Source organism: Podarcis tiliguerta (genome assembly GCF_965153285.1).
Source record: "Podarcis tiliguerta genome assembly, chromosome: 1".
In the NCBI taxonomy this organism is placed as follows: domain Eukaryota; kingdom Metazoa; phylum Chordata; class Lepidosauria; order Squamata; family Lacertidae; genus Podarcis; species Podarcis tiliguerta.
Genome location: NC_139534.1, coordinates 84,046,015 through 84,062,703, shown reverse-complemented (window position 1 = coordinate 84,062,703; position 16,689 = coordinate 84,046,015). Strand labels below are relative to the sequence as shown.

Sequence of the window (16,689 nt, the reverse complement as noted above, 5' to 3'; positions counted from 1 at the left end):
TGGAGGGCCACAGGTCTTCCCCCCATTCCTGTCCTCATGTCTCTCCTTAGAGAAACAAAAGTGGCCACTTTGTATATAAAACTGACTGGGGGAGAATGTTGTCTTTAGACTGTTAAAAGCTTAGATGTTCCCATTTGACCTTTCTTGCAGGGTTTGGCAGTTTGTGACAGCTGTCATGTTTTCTGGGGTTGCCATCATGGTAAGTGACCTGCTCTAAGGTGGAATCTCAAGTTGAGCTGGGGTGGGAATTTGGTTCAATTTTACATGTTGTACTTTATGGGATAATATACAAACCAAAATGTGGCTTTCCTTTGATACTTGTAGTTTTCTGAATTCGATGCATGTATTGGGGAAAAGCGTGCATAAAAATGGATACATGAGTGAAAACAACATACAAAATACGTTCTGTTCAGGGAAATTGTTTGCAGAAATGTGCACATTTAGGCAAAATGCGCAATGAAATGCAGACAATTTTTTTATGAGGACATTAAAAAAAAAATGCTGAAGGGTGGAGAACTGAAATTAAGATGGGGGGAAATGAGCATCTAAAATTGACAAATTTATCTATCCTAGTCTATAAACCAGTCATACTTGGTACCCTAAAATGAGCATTTCCCTTTCTCCTCTTTATTGCTCTACACCTCATTGGCCTTTACACTTGCAATGGGTGGCTGTGCTGCTCCTCTTCCTAACCAGGGCTCCAGATTCCATCTGCATGCATTTATTCTTTCCCTAGCCATGCAATCTCATCTCTCTCTTCAGTTGAGGACAATTTTTCTGAGTAAAGCAGGATGAAGCACCGTAAGCTTTCTCCGTTGAAGTTTGTTTCTTTCCTGTAGGCTCTCGCCTTTCCTGAACAGCTCTACGATGCTGTCTTTGAGGAAGAGTCGGTCAACAGTAAGACACCTATCCGTCTGTATGGAGGAGCCTTACTAAGTGAGTGCATTGCTGCTTGGCTAACCGATTGCTCATCTCGTGATGATAGCTGGGTGCATGCTACAGAAATGGGGGTGGATTTCCTGGGTGGGGCTTATGCCCTGCCACTACAATACGCACAGTTCACTTCCATGGAGCAGGTGTGAAATATGGTGTGACCACAAGCTCCCCTTTGAAAAGTTAAAGGGCCTGATATCTCTAAAGATATTCAGATTAACTGCTGAGATGACCAGCGACATTGGGTGAATCCACAATATTTTGTGGATATTTTGTACCAATAGATAGAGTTTGGTAACTACCTTATGTGGCAAATACTTCAAGAGGTGCAGGGAGCATTGGGACAGCTGGCTGTTAAGTCTTGTGGTGTGTGAAGGGGAAATCATTTTGCCCTGGTCACTACAGCAGCTGGTCACTTCAATGCTGTAGCAAAACAATGGGGTGAGAATGGTGCTCACCGCAGATTTCATAAACTTGTAGCAATTGTGCCAGTAAGCCGAGATGCAATATTATGTTGTGCGTCTTGTGGAGCTGGAATAGTCGAATGATTGGTTGTGGTTGTGGTGGCTTTGCTCCCAAACAATAGATACCAAAAGCTATTCTGAGATGATCATTGGAAGAGTTTGTAAAACTGTTTCTAGATTGAACCCTCTACAGTGCAGGTGGGTGTTAACAAGCACCATTGAATGTTTCTCCATAAAACAACAAACTTTATATATCTGGAAAACTAGGTTTAGGGAGAAGCCAGCTAGTATTTCCTTATACCCCCAAAGGCACACCCCTCCACTGCAACGTGAGACAGCTGGATGCCAGCAACCTGTCAGCTAGTTTTGTAAGTTCAGGGGATCTCTCTCCCGGCCCCACCCCTGCCGGTGGAGAAGCATTACCTGTTATCTGGCTAGCTGCTTTAGGAACTATTGCAGTATCCATAGCGCCACATTCCTCTTGCTTTTTCTGGAAGATATTTTGAGACAAAGCCAGCTTGTGCTGGGCACAACTACGTAAGAAGTAAGGCAATGCATTCTTCTTATAATTGCAGGCTTGTGTCTGGTAGTCAGAGGCAATTCTAGTGCAGCTGGAAAACTCTTTATTGACTTATCCTGTGAGCCTGTAGCATCGCCTAGTGGTAGCAAGTGGGCATGCAGCAGTTTTGTTTTCCTTGGTGGCTACATTCACAGCACTCATGTAAAAAAGCACTATGCCACAATTTTAAACAGTCATGCTCTCCCCTTTAAAAAAAAAGAGGATTCTAAGAGCCTCTGTTAAGGGTGCTAAGACTCCTATTTCCAGAGTGGTTTAACAGTCAATCCCCCTTCACAGGGAATTCTGGGAATTTAGTTCTCTGATAGGAATAGGGCTCTCCTAACAGCTCTCAGAGCCCTGAATGAACTACAGCTCCCAGAATTATTTGTGGGAAGCCATTACTGTTTAAAGTGTCATCCTAGTCCTTTAGATGTATGGTGTGGTACATCTCCCAGTACTGTACTTTCCCCTCTCCATACCCATCATGTCTGAGTATTTCCTCTTGCCTAGAGTTGAACGGGTAAAACACACCTGTCTTTTAATGTGTATGGAGCCAAAGAAGGGGACAGGAATAGCTGATGCAACTTGCTCTTCCTCAGCAGGTAGTGTAGGGCATTAGCTTTGCCTTGGTACTCTTTGTTTTTGAAATATACAAGCAAATTTTTGCTCCCGATGAGATACAGTGTTATCTTCCCTAGACCTTTTTGCCAGGCTGCTTTTGGTTCTTGTGCTTCTTCCACGGGTTGCAGAAAATGAAAGGCTGCAGCAGGGCTAGAAATGTCCTGGTGGAAGTGGATGAACGCATCTGCCAGTATCATTAAGAGTGGGGAGGGATTGGCTTCCTTCCTTTGCCTTTGGTATTGCATATGTAGTGCTCCTGTTGATGAGAGAAGGTCCTCTATGGCAGGAGAGTACAAGGGGAAATTGTGTGTGTGTGTTTCTGTTTCTGGGTGTAAAATGCACACGATCACAACAGATGCCAGGCAAGCTTTGGAAACTTAAATCTTATTTCAAAACTTTCATATCACTTTATGATTTGATATTGTTAGGTCAGTTTTAAGAGATTTCACTATAACTTCCATTTGATGATGATGATAGCAAGATTTTAAGGAGCATATTAATGTGTTTGTATCAACAGCACTTCTTAGAAGGCTATGTCTTTCTACATGTGGCTTCAGTAGATGACACCTCCCCTTTCCCTCTGTCATCCCTTTCCCTCCAATCATCTTTAGGTATCTCCCTCATCATGTGGAATGCTTTGTACACAGCTGAGAAGATCATAATGCGTTGGACTCTCCTGACAGAAGCATGTTACTTTGGAGTACAGTTCTTGGGTAAATATGCCTCTTTATGGTCACAGGCACATGCTCTCCCTTTGCTTTTATCATGGAAGGGAAACTTCGATACACGGGGTGTGGTGTCATGCTGAGGTTAATCAGGCCCAAGACACACAGGCCTTTCTTTGCAAAAGGAGAACGCAAGGATACAAGGACTAAACATTCAGACCAAACATGAAAGTTCAAAGCTTTTGTTCCTAAAAATCAATATTATGAAGCTGGAATATTTCTTGTCCTTCAGAAGAGAGAACCCTAGAAAGAGGTGAATAGAAATAGGAATGAAGCAATAGCTCAACTTAGCACAGTAACCCTCAGTCATAACACACAAAAGATGGGGTGTATTCAGACAAATGCATACCAAGGACCCAGTTAGAGATCCTGTAGCAAGCAAAAACAGGGAACGGTGAATGCTGCTGACATGTGTCTCCTTGGATGTCTCTGTATTAAGGCTTTTCTGAATTGCAAGTCTTTTCCCCAGTTTGTTTTCTTGGTCTTCTCAGCTGTGTTATTTAGAAGTGTTTATAAACTACTTGATAGTTTAAGAATCTCTTAAACGGCGCACAATATAAAAACAATATCATTAAAACAAAAATACAATGCAAAACCAATAAAACTGTGCCATGGAAGCACGCGGAAACAAAACATACAGTGGTGCCCCGCAAGACGAAATTAATTCGTTCCGCGAGTCTCTTCGTCTAGCAGTTTTTTCGTCTTGCGAAGCAACCCTATTAGCGGATTAGCGGCTATTAAAGGCTTAAGGTATTAGCGGATTAGCTGCTAAAAGGCTATTAGCGGTTTAGCGGCTTAGAAAAAGGGGGTGGGGAGCGGAAAAAAAAATCTCAAAACTCGCAAGACATTCTCATCTTGCGAAGCAAGCCCACAGGGAAATTCGTCCTGCGAAGCACATTGAAAAATGGAAAACCCTTTCGTCTAGCGGGTTTTCCGTCTTGCGAGGCATTCGTCTTGCGGGGCACCACTGTATTGGGATTCACATGCTGCAAGGGGAGGGAGGGGGAAGTAAGGGTGCTAAATCCAGTTTAATTGTGGAACCTGAATTTGCTGGTATGCAATTAGATTCTACTTGCCAGAGCGCAACTTGGCCCTTGAGTGCCAAGTAAAATCTCGTAGCTGCTTCAGTTGCATGCCTGATTTTTTTAAATTTGAAACATGTTGAAGACATGTGTCATAGGTTGCACTCTTAAGGCTGCTGCAGGGAACCCACACCACAGAATGCCTTTCTGTGGCATCAGTAGCTCATGTGAAGTGGGATGTATCATTCAGCAAGGTCTTAACCCCTCCAGCACCCGTCTCTCACCAAAAACAAGCACTGTTTCTCTGTTAAAGTCAAGAACGTAGGAAGAGCCTGCTGGATTCAGCCACTGGCATCCTGCTCTCACAGCAGCCAACCTTTGGGAAGCCTGCAAGTGGAGCCTGAGGGCAGCAGCTCTCAGAACCAAATAGACACTGCTTCATAGAAGCAACAAACTGCAGTTCTAACTGCAACCAAAGCATCCATGTTCTGCTAGAGTAGGCATGAAGTGGCCTTTTCCTGTTTTCTCAAGAGGTGTTCTAGAGGGTTTTGAAAACGTGTCTTTCTTTTCTTCCAACCTGCCTTTTCTCTCTCTTTCAGTCACCAGCATCACCCTGGTTGAGAGCGGCCGGGGGTCCACGGGAGCCACATTGCTCCTCATCAGTCGGGTCCTCTTTGTACTTATCAGCTTTTATTATTATTACCAACTTGGACGCAGACCCAAGAAAGTCTAACCTCCAGGACTGCTGAGGGCTGGTGCAGAGAAGGGCCTGTCATAATTTCTGCATTCCTTTCGCTCATTTTTGTGGGGCTTTTTTCCCTTTCTTTCTTTCTTTCTTTCTTTAAAAAACAACATCCAGACTTCCTTTCGGCATGCATCAATGTATAAATAAATCCAGTGCTGTTGTTGCCACCACACTGGACGTGGAAGAGGAGAGGTCAAGATGACTCCATGGTGCCTATGGGAAGAGGACAGGAAAACAGAGATAAGGCGGCAGATTCAGGGATGTGGGTGGGCAAGATCAGCTATTCGTAGCCATTCTCCTCTGTGAATCTAGGCAGTGGCACATGATCAAAATATACACTCGTGGAAACAGAGTATCATATCAAAACGACATCCAAAGGGCAAAGAAAGTGATATCAACTCTGTGTACAGGGGATGGATTGGGAATTTTCTCTCTATAACTAGCAATCTGCTGTTGGGGCTTTTGGTAGCATTCCCTTCGGTTGAAATGTGTGCTGGGGACTTGCCATATAAAGGGCTCAAAAGGAAGTTTTATGGCCATATTTTCCTCATCTTCTAGGACGTTGGAAGTCAGAGATTCCTTAGGTAGTGATGTCCTTGCTATGAATGCAACCTATTCTTTTTTTAAAAAAGAGCATTTGCTGTAGTAATTTTAAGAAATGATTCCAGCTGATTTTAGGAGTTCTTGTGAAAATATCAGATTTGGCTATTGCTGCCTCTTTGTTTTGTGGGGTATCTCTCTCCCTCCCCTCAACCCTACCCACCCCTCTTCCTGTTGGTTTATTTTGTTGGCCTTTTTAGTTCTAAATGTTACAAAAATGCCTTCAGATGATTCTGGATGGAGTCTGTTAGAAAGGAAATGGGGCAAGGGACCAATAAGGAAACCGTGAGTTCACACAATCTCTTGTTTACAAAAAATGGCAACACACAGTAATACACTTGAAGAGAAGTGGGCAAGATGTGGCCCTCCAGATTATGTTGGAGCTTCAGCTGCAGCCAGCCTCTGCCAGCATGGCCAACCGTGAGGGATAGTGTAAGTTGTAGTCCAGCCGCATCTGGAAGGCCCAGGGATTAGCCACTTCTGCACTATATGGTTTAATTGCTGCCAGGCACCAGCCCTTTCAAAAGGAAAATACTATAGTTTTGTGGGAACACATTCCTAAATTGAGTAACCAAGAAAACTGCAGGAAAAGGCCATGATAGAAAGTGGTTGCATGTACTTGCTAGACTAGTTCAATGCATATGCTGGAATGACATGTGTATTAGCCTTCCCCCCCACTCCCCAGTTGTGGTGGTCCTTCTAAACTTCTGTGAAATAGATTAGCAGTGGAAGGGGCTGTGTACATCTGATTCCTCTGTCGCTTTCCACAGGATTATACTCCAAATGAATTGCTTACTTCTACCATATTGTAAGTTTTGGATATGAGTCTGGGCCCAGAGGCATGTTTGCACATCAGTTGCCTGCTTGGTGTGAGGAAGAGGCTGCCATAGGGCTGCAAAGTCTCCTGAACTTACTGGCTGTGCTAGAGAGTGGGATCAGTGGTGCTCTCCGGGTTTGATGGCCTCTGTAATGTTTGCCAGTAGTGATGGACAACCCATCCCAAACATCTGAGGCATTCTGACAATTGGCATTTCATTCTTAACCAAAATTAAAGCAATGAATATATGTCATTGATATCTCCTGCCTCAATCTCAGTGTGAATAATGATGTTGGAATGACTAGTATAGTTTTGATGTTGAAGGATGTTTCTCTTAGTGTGCCAATGAATTTTTCCCAAATAGGCAAACAGACCAAAGTTTGAAATCTCTCCTCCTCTTCCCCTCACCCCCTACCCTTGTTGGGATTTCAAATATAATTGGGAAGTGTTTACCATCCTCCTACAGACCACAGTCTTATTTATTACTTTGGGCTCTGCTCTAGCATTTTCCCATTTTTAAAGCTTTTGATAAATGCAATGAAGTTTCAAATCTCAGTCCTCCATAGATACACCTCACAGTATAATCTTTGCATTTTGTACTCCCCTTGAACTGAGACAGGAGGAATTCTGTATTCATTGTGGATTTAAAGGCTGTTTATCAGGATAGGTGTGTCGAGATGAACCAGCCATTTTGAAGTGGATGCAGCAAATCTAGGACAGCTGCCTGTGTCTCCACCTTTGTGCCAGGACTGCAGTACCTACACGGGAACAGCACACACATTACCCTCTTGAGACTGAGACAACATCCTTACACCTTCAGCAGCAAGAAGAAAATGTTCTCAGAAAGTCACACGAACCCTTCATGGACTGTTGGCAACATGCACCGTCTTTTGCCTGCAATGGTCGCCCGAAGACTTTACTTCTTTTGGCATCAAACGTCTGCATGAACTTGGACTACCATGTATGTTGCAGTTCCAGGCCGCATCAAGTGGGTCCTCAAAAACTATTTGAACTGAATATCCATGTTGATCATGCAAGTGTAGACTTTAGAATCCCAGGGTAATGGTGCCTAGTGGTCCAGCGTGAGGTTTAACTCCTCCAACCTGAGCAATTTTGTTAATGCTAGTTTTAAGTGTCACACTCAGTTTTCTTGTCTGTATGTACACTATGTGAAACAAGTACGGTTTTCAGCAGTTGCTGCTTGGCTTTGAGCATTTTGCATCAAGGAGGGTCTGGGACTGGGCCTATTTTGAAGATGACTGGACTGCAGAAAGAGGAGCCTTTTCGGAGTTTCTTTCACCTGATGTCCAAAAATCATGAGTTGAGCTGGGGGAATGGGGGAAGGAGGAACCATAACTGCTTCTAAATTGCAACTTTTTTGTCTACTTTCTGGTCCCAATGTTTATACAATCGGCATTCAAAAAAACAAAAGCATCAGTAAAGTCACACCTAATTTCAGTTGACCCTTTGACCAAAATTCACCTTGCGATAGTCAACAAGTCACACCAATAGTGGATACCTGGCCTTGTAGGGCTGTTACCTTAGGCATGTTCTTGTATTTGTGGCTGCAGCAGGCATGGGTATGAGTTTCATACAGACTAGAAGAAGCCATTGCTCAGTAGTACAGCACATTATTTACATGAGGCCACCATAACACAAGAGATCCCATCCCCCACCGCCCGTGGAATCTGTTGCTCATGCTGTTGTTTTTCATAGCACATGCTACCTTCCTCCCTCATGCAACTGGCCTCGATCTCTGTTTTAGAGAAAAGCAGGCAAAGCAATCCCAGAAGTGTTAAAAGACTTTGTACACAGCAAGGCACTACTTTGAAGCCACTGTGACTCAGGCATGGGGTGCAAGGAGCTCCCTTAATGTACTCCCTTGAATGGTAGCAGCTCTCTCAATCTGGGATCTCCTATAAACTCCCTTTTATTAACCTTTGTATAGCTTTGCCCTGTGAGGATTAATTTGCTGCTACTAAAGTGAGGTTTTTGTGGGGGTTTTTTGTGGGGCTTCTTTTAATCATTTGCAGAAATGTGGTTTCACTTGCACGGTTTCCACATCTGTTCCCTGCTATTGTTCCTCTGATCAGTTGTAGCTTTAGTGCTGTTTTTAAACTTGAAAGGGCTTCTTCCCTACATGTTCTCAGCCATGTGGGAATCATGTAGTGCCATGTCCCCAGCCAACAAAAGCAGGGTGGGAACATTTCCCCAGACCAGTGGTCACTGCTTTACCCAGTACTAGTGGGGGTTCTATTACACAGCATGACTAGCTGGGATTCCATATTCCATATTGAAGGATGATTATCCCCATGCTAATGCCATTAATGCACAGGGCATTTCTTTATCCATTCAGATGCATATCCAGTTTATTTCATTCTACCTCAGCAATAGGGGTGTGTCCCTCTTTCCCAACCCACACCTCAACAGCTGACCCCTTAAGAAAATTCTGCACTCTTTTGCAAACAAGAGTGAGAACTAAAAAGACGTGGTTGTGTGGGATTATGGTACTCGCTCTAATAATGTGGCTTTTAACCGCTGCTGCCATGCAGCATTTGAGGTGGATGCCAGTGGCATCAAACCTAAGTTGATAGCAGTGGTAGGCTGTTGTTGCTAATGTAAGACTAGCTAAGACTGGGTGTTCAAGGCAGAGACCCAACGCAGCTGCAGCCACATACTGCTTGCATGTCCCTGCACAAGTTTCATTTCACCAGTTATCCTATACATAAAATGCACACGGTTAGTGTTCATCCTACCTTTTTCAAAATCAAACATGATTTTGTAACTGTGCGCACAATTTTTTTTTGAGGCATAGGTCCAAATTTACGAATGGCTTATCACAGAGCCTTCGTTATGAATCCTGGACCTGAAAGTTCTTTCATCTAGGTATATATATCTGTGGGAGGGAGTGGGATTCCCAATCAAATATTATTCATAATTCACCTTGTACCTGTTAACACCCAGCATTCTGAATGTCTTCTACATAGTTACTTACAGTGCAATCCTGCGATGTATCTCAGAAATAAGCCTGATGAAATTCAACAGGACTGATGACCAGGAGCAGGTAAATAAGGAATGGCAACAGTAGCCCAGCTGTTGTCCTATTACAATAGGAACAGATTAGCAAAGCAGTGCTTGCAAAGTAACAGAAGTACCTAAACTCTTTCCAAAGCTACTGAAGCCTTTGACGTGATCTGTTCAGTGAATTTATACATCTTCCCCATTAGTAGGTCAGTCAGTCAGCCCACCCTTTCCAAGGCATTACCATGCCACTTGCCAAACAACAAAAAGTGGGGTTTTTTAAAGGGGTAGATTTATTGCACCAGGGCAACAGAATTCTACAACCCACTAATTGTGTAGCCTCAAAGTTCCCTTATGGACTTTATTAGTTTAGTTTGTTAGCTATTATATTTGTATACCACCCTTCAGCCGAAGATCACTGGGCGGTTTACAACATAAAAACTACAAAGAGAAAAGACATAATAAAAGCAAAAGAAACCAATAAGCCCCCTCCCACAGACACAGTTTAAAAACCACAAAAGTTAATCAGCCTTAGGCTTGGTTGAAGACAAATATTTTCACCTGCTGCCTAAAGATACATAATGAAGGTGCCAAGCAAGCCGCCTTGGGGTGAGCATTCCACAGACAGGAAGCCCCCACAGAAAAGGCCCATTTATGTGGCACCACCCTCCAGACCTCTCATGGGGGAGGTACATGACGGGCCTCAGAAGAGGATCACATCAAGTCCAGATTGGTATATCTGGGGAGAGGCGGTCCTGGAGGTATTGTGGTCCTGAGACATTTAAGGCTTTATAGGTCAAAACCAATTAGGCCCAGAAACTAACCAACAAGCAGTGCAGTCAGGCCAGGATCAGTATAATATGCTCAAAGCTGCTTATCCCAGTGAGCAACCTGACTTTAATTTGTCCTGTAACTGCATCTAGAGTCACCCCTGAAAATCAAAAAGGCTTCCTGAAAGTCAGCAGAGGTTTGGAAAATACATGCATTTTTCATGATTGACATAGACCCTCCTAGCTAGAACTAGTGTTCGCTGTTTGGGCTTTAAGAAAAATCACTGTCACGAGGTTTTATCACTCCTGTGAGAAAGAGATAGCAGGTGTTTTTTTAAAAAAAAATGTAAAAAGTGAGGCCATTTTTGGTATCATAGTATCTTTATTTTTGTCTTTTTATTTTTATTTTCCTAAAGAAATGCACTTGGAAACTGTGCAGAATTGCTTCAGCGTAGTGTTCTGTTTTATGTTACAAAAACCCTTTCAATATAAAAAAGCATTACAATAGGGAATACAAGTTAAATTAGCTCTAGGTTTCTAATAAAAGGAACATTTAAAATAGATTTCAACATTTACTCCAAGTGGCCCATTTTCCAGGCACTTGCAACAGTGACAACAGATGGGGGCGGGGGAAACCGAGTGGATCTAGGTTCACAAAAACAGATTACAGACAAACTTGAGAGTGAAGCTCTCTCTCTCTTTTTGCAAATTCCATTTGTGCAATACCTCAACTGCTCAGAGTCATTTCAGTGGGACTTGCTTGAGAGCTTTATGCTGGAGTGTGTCCCTTCCTCTGAAACAGCTAGATGGACCCAGTCAGTGCTGGTCTCTGCTTGCACAGCACTGGAAATCCAGTGTTAGGCTTTCAATTTCTTGGAAGTTCATGTTTCAAATGGGAAGTTGATTAACTTCCATGTATTCAGCAGTTGTGTGGACTAGGGTGACTGGGTTAGTCGCCTAAATGTTTCCCTGGTACATCCTTCTTGAAGCCCGGGAAGCTTCTGTGCAGCTTAGGGATGCTCACAGTGACATCAGGACATCGGTTCCTCCAATTGTCCTCGCAAGTTGGCGCCTCTGGCCCTAAACATTCACTGCAAAAAAAATTCACTGCACGCCACTGGTATTCAAGCTTGCAGCCTAACTAACCCCCCAACGCTAAAATGGAGGAAGTCAGTTGCAATGGAGTTAACAGAGCTTCTTCCAAGTGTCATTAGAGATTTGGGTAAGAGAGTTCTTTTCCATAACACAGCCCAGGTAGCAAGTAAATAACCTGCAGGAGGGGGCTATGGCTGGGTTCCCCAAGAGCCACAAAATCAACCAGATAAAGGATTGTTCCTTTTAGACCATGAAGGTGCAAATATTTTTAATTTGAAGTCTTGTGTTCAAGTAAATGAACGTAACATTTCCTTACCCCTCAAATGGTTCCTTCCCAGTGTTGGGGCTCATTCCCACTGACCTTTTGCCCCGTGCTTTGTAGGCACAAATCTGCACTTTCAAGCTCCATGTCCCAGCACTTTTTGTTTTTCTTTGCCCTGGTTTCCCCACTCTTTATTCTGCTTCGGAACAAATGGCAATTCAGGTTTTCAGCAGATTGCTGTTTGCTCTGTTTCAGCTGTAAAAAGCAGGTTTTCGCAGGGAAAGCACTAGGGGGAAATAATAATAATGATAAAAAAGTGTTCTGATACAGAGCTTTCAAGTGCAAAGCTATCCCTAGAAAAGCAGCACAAAAGGAAGTCTGGGTGGTGTTCCGCAGTTGCCACAGATGCCTACACTTTGGACAGATACTACTGAAGTACTAGTCATTTAGGTACACAGGCAGGGACCATCTCAGCAACAGTTTCCACAATGCTCTGAAGCTGTTTGTGTTATCTTTACCAAAAATGATGGCTGTGCACATGACTGATTTAAAGAATCAGGGAAGATGGAAACTGAAGAAAGCAGGCAAGAGAAAACCAAATGCCAGTGAGAGATAGAAAACGTCTCCCACGAGGGAGAACACAGGCCACAGCAGCAGAACTTTTGAAAGAGGACAGTGATGTCCGGAAGCTAGACTGAAGCTGCCATAAGCTCTCTGCAGGTGTCCTTAAGCTCATTGACAGAGAGGGTGTGGGGTTGTGCACATTGTCACCTTCACCCCAAACATCTTCCCACAGTGAGCAAATAACTCCGGAGCAGGGATTGTAAGCATGTTCTGTTGAACATTCAGCTCTCTTGGTGATTAGGAATGTTGAAAACACACCGTTCCAGAGGGTCAGCGAAACATGCTCACAATCTCCTCTTCAGACCCAAGTGAGAGGTCGGGAGCTGTAGAGTCGCCCACTTGGCACTGCAAAAAAAAAAGTACAGCTTAAGAAGTTTTTACCTTGTCTGCCATGATTGCCATTTAAAGTGTGGCCGTGCTCACTTTAAACGTCAAATCCTTAAAGGGTTTTGGGGTAGCTGGTGCCAGCTGGAGCAAACAACACTGTAACGTCCATTTTTTTTCAGTTGTGCTGCACATTTCCCTCACTCTACAACTTGCAGAACTCAACTAAATTCAAATGAAAACCATACCGTTTATGGGAGAGATTGTCAAGGATCACACAAAGATTCAAGTCAGCATTTGAAGTCATTTGTTAGGCAGAGATTCAGTATATATTTTAAAAAGCATTTTCTCACTGATTGCCTCAAGTGGGGCAACCTCCACTCTTTCTGAGATAAATGCTCATTGATGTGCTTCCCAGTATACCTCACGAGTTGCCTTTCTCAAACTCTCATGCCATGTGGTATCACCATATCCCAGTCCTTTTGCCAGTTGCCTACTGCTGCTTCTGGGTGCCGCATATATTTCTTTGCCAGTTTGTGTCTCCATAAGCCACTTGTTCAGCATATTACTTTCACTATGGTCTTAACAACTCACCAGCATCTCTGACAGCAAAGATGGGAGAGATTCAGGTCAGAGCATATGCCATTCCATTTAGGTTTTTCGTAACTCATGGGAAGTACTGAGTGAGAATTGCTCAGAACATAAGCAATGTACAAGAGTCACAAATGAAACTGTGCAAAGGACAACTGCAAAGGTTTCCCACTGCTTTCATTGCCGTTTGGGAAGATATATATTTTTTTCCACACAGCTGAAAGGCACACACTGAAACATGAAGACAACAAGCTAATCAGTTGCTACAAAAGGCCAAACTAGGCAACATAATTTGCACGTAACATGGTGGTGACAAAACATTCAAAAGCTTTAAAAACAAAACAAATAATTATTTCTCCTTAAGGGAGACAGCACCAACAATTACAGATGAGAACACTTTTTTTTTTTAATTAAACAGTGGTGAGGGAGTCTGCTGTAGAACTGCCTTTGTCTTCCCCCCTCTCACAGAATACTGAACGGAAAATCCATTATGACAAAGAAAAGGTATGCACTAAATTTCTGATTTCATTCCATCCTCCTCCTGGACTTGAAAAGGATGCCTCTTCTGCTATTGTCCAACACAGCAGGCTCAGCTCCTCCTATATGTTTCCAGGTGAAGGAATTTATCAATTCCTCGCGACACAAGAAAGCTTGAAGCATCTTGATATTTCAGGTGATAGTTTTCTGCCCATCTTGACTGAGGACTGTTGTTTAAAACTGGCCTGACCTGTGTCCGTCACAATGCTTTGGCTGAGCAGTTCCCTTTGGAGGCTGAATCCAGATCCTACTTATATTTGGGGGGAGGGCATCCTTCACTTTCTCACCAATTGATGTAGCACAATCATGTTAAAGATGTGAGTCCCACATGGCATCCTGCTTCATGGAGACCACCAGAACTCACTCCCTTCCTGTCTCGTAGGCTCCTAGTGCAACCCAGTGTGTGTGGTTTCTGATGAATGACAGTCCTGGGAAACAACAACATAGTGCACAGCACCTCAAAGTTCCAGCCCCTGAAGTACAATCCTTTTGGTCATTCATATATTACAGTCCTTCCCCGCCCCCCACTTCGTTAGCCAAAAAACAAAAGTTCATCTTCTCTCTTTCCTTTCTTCAAAGCGTGTAGTCGGAATATGCTCAGCTGGTCATGGAAAGCTTTCTATTGGATCCCCCGAAAGAGGCACATGGCAAAGATCATGGCAAACAGCTGAGAAGAAGTTAGAAATGAGACAAAACAGCCCATTAAAATAGAAAGACTTGACCAGACTCAGCTGTGGTCCAGCTCTCAAAGCAAGCACAGCACAAAACAAGCATGAAGGGCACAAAGTCAAATATGCCCCCAAGGTAAAGGTAAAGGTACCCCTGCCCGTACGGGCCAGTCTTGCCAGACTCATCTTGTGCGCTCATCTCACTCTATAGGCCGGGAGTCAGCGCTGTCCACAGACACTTCCGGGTCACATGGCCAGCGTGACAAGCTGCATCTGGCGAGCCAGCGCAGCACACGGAATGCCGTTTACCTTCCCGCTGGTATCTACTTGCACCCAGAGGTGCTTTCGAACTGCTAGGTTGGCAGGCGCTGGGACCGAACGACGGGAGCGCACCCCGCCGCGGGGATTCGAACTGCCGACCATGCGATAGGCAAGTCCTAGGCGCTGAGGTTTTACCCGCGTCCCCAAAGAGCCCCCTAACTGGGGAATTCTGAACACAGCACAGATGTGTACATGTGTAACATTAAGCCAAGCTGTAGGGTTTTTTGAACTAATGTGCACTTGCAGTTTAAGTGCACCTACTCTGCTACCCTAGCTGGAAAAAGGGTCAAGCTATGGAATGGTTGGGTTAGTGTTGCATCTGAAGCTATGCATGTGATTTCTCTGCCTGCAAACGAATCATGAACAAACTAGGTTTGTTATTGACTTCCCAACCATGGTTTATTTGGGAGAAACAGACCAAAGTAATGCTCCATAGTCTGTTTAGGAGAAACAAACCATGGAACATTAGCTTGGTTGCAATGCTAATTCAGTCCCTCTGTGGTTTACTTCCCAATTAGGAATGAAGTGAGATTATTCAAACTGTAAACCGCCCAGAGTGGCTATGGAAACCCAGCCAGATGGGCGGCATACAAATATTATTATTATTATTATTATTATTATTATTATTATTATTAAGTTGTGTGTGTCAGCACATTGCTTGGAATATGGAATTTAAAGCAAACCACGGAGCTTGGCTTTAGCATTACAAGTGGTACCTCAGGTTACATACGCTTCAGGTTACAGACTCTGCTAACCCAGAAATAGTACCTCGGGTTAAGAACTTTGCTTCAGGATGAGAACAGAAATTGCGCGACGGTGGCAGCAGCAGGCCCCATTAGCTAAAGTGGTGCTTCAGGTTAAGAACAGTTTCAGGTTAAGAATGGACCTCCAGAACGAATTAAGTACGTAACCAGAGGTACCACTGTATATGCAAGCAGTCAATATCGTTTGCATGTTCTATTGAATATCACAGGCTTTTTTTTTTTAATAAAAAAAAATACATTTAAAAGCCCTCTTTGCTGGCATACTATCAAACATATGAATAATTTCAAAATTAATAATTAAATATATCTATTTTGATTTTACAATTTCAGATAAATAAAACCCCTTGAATTCATTTTAGATGCGAATTTAGAATGAGCAAGTTCGTCATGTCTGATGCATCTATTGTTTATACTATGCCCAACAGCAGAGGGCAGTGTCTGATTATATTTTCTCCCTTCAAATAAATTCTTCCACTTTTAAACTACTACAGATAATATACAACTAAATTAGACAGGAAGATGTGGTGGGAAGCTACAAAAAGGAAACCACATGATTTATGGTGTTTAGCATACCAACTCAAACTGCTTTGAGGTTTAATTTACAATTAAAAGGTATGAAAATTCTATTAAAAAGTAATAATGAAACCTTCCACTATACCTCGATGGCTAATACACCAATGGCAAGAGCTCCTGCAAGGTACACATACGTCTCAAAGGAGTTAAGTATCACAGTGTAGCAGCCCTAGGAAGAAAGAAACTGCCATGAACCAAACTCATAGTCAAAGTGTTTCAGGGGTCGTTTTTGATGACCTGGTAAGACATGAAATGACAGGTCCCTCTTCAAGCATCCCTGGATGAATGAGCGTCCATTAAAAGTTCATTTTGACAGCATAGCCCATAGGGACACAAAAGCTGACCAGCTAAGCATAATCTAGGAGTTACAGCAAGGCTGACAGAAATAGAACTACAGAGACCCCATTTGTTCTACAGGATGCATAGATACGTAAACAGATGAACAAACATGTCACGTTGCAAAGGAAAAGAGTTCAACAAGCTGACTTAAATTTTCTTTTTCAACCCAGCTCTGGAGATGCAAGTTCTTGAATTCCAGACACAGTCATTAATTAGTTTTACAATACTGAATGAGTCTAGGTCAACTAGTATATTTTTTCTGATGTGCTACCATCTTGACTTTTAGAAGACATCTGAAGGCAGCCTGTTTAGGG

General features: G+C 43.2%; 2 protein-coding genes across 9 annotated transcripts in view; one reads left to right on the top strand and one right to left on the bottom strand.

Moving 5' to 3' along the window:
• The window catches only part of TP53I11 (tumor protein p53 inducible protein 11), a 47,122-nt gene extending 39,178 nt beyond the window's left edge, over window positions 1–7,944 (top strand). Inside the window, exons 4-7 of one of the 2 annotated variants that reach the window (XM_083444911.1) lie at window positions 151–199; window positions 840–936; window positions 3,189–3,290; window positions 4,924–7,944. In XM_083444911.1, coding sequence (XP_083301037.1) covers window positions 151–199; window positions 840–936; window positions 3,189–3,290; window positions 4,924–5,057 — 382 coding nt within the window. In that variant the 3' untranslated portion in view covers window positions 5,058–7,944. The remainder of the gene's footprint in view (window positions 1–150; window positions 200–839; window positions 937–3,188; window positions 3,291–4,923) is intronic. The other variant, XM_083444912.1, reaches the window with a different exon arrangement.
• The window catches only part of TSPAN18 (tetraspanin 18), a 160,944-nt gene continuing 149,967 nt past the window's right edge, over window positions 5,713–16,689 (bottom strand). For all 7 annotated transcript variants that reach the window (XM_083443368.1, XM_083443371.1, XM_083443372.1 and 4 more), the window contains 2 exons: window positions 16,122–16,205; window positions 5,713–14,377 (listed from right to left, as the gene is read on the bottom strand). In XM_083443368.1, coding sequence (XP_083299494.1) covers window positions 14,330–14,377; window positions 16,122–16,205 — 132 coding nt within the window. In that variant the 3' untranslated portion in view covers window positions 5,713–14,329. The remainder of the gene's footprint in view (window positions 14,378–16,121; window positions 16,206–16,689) is intronic.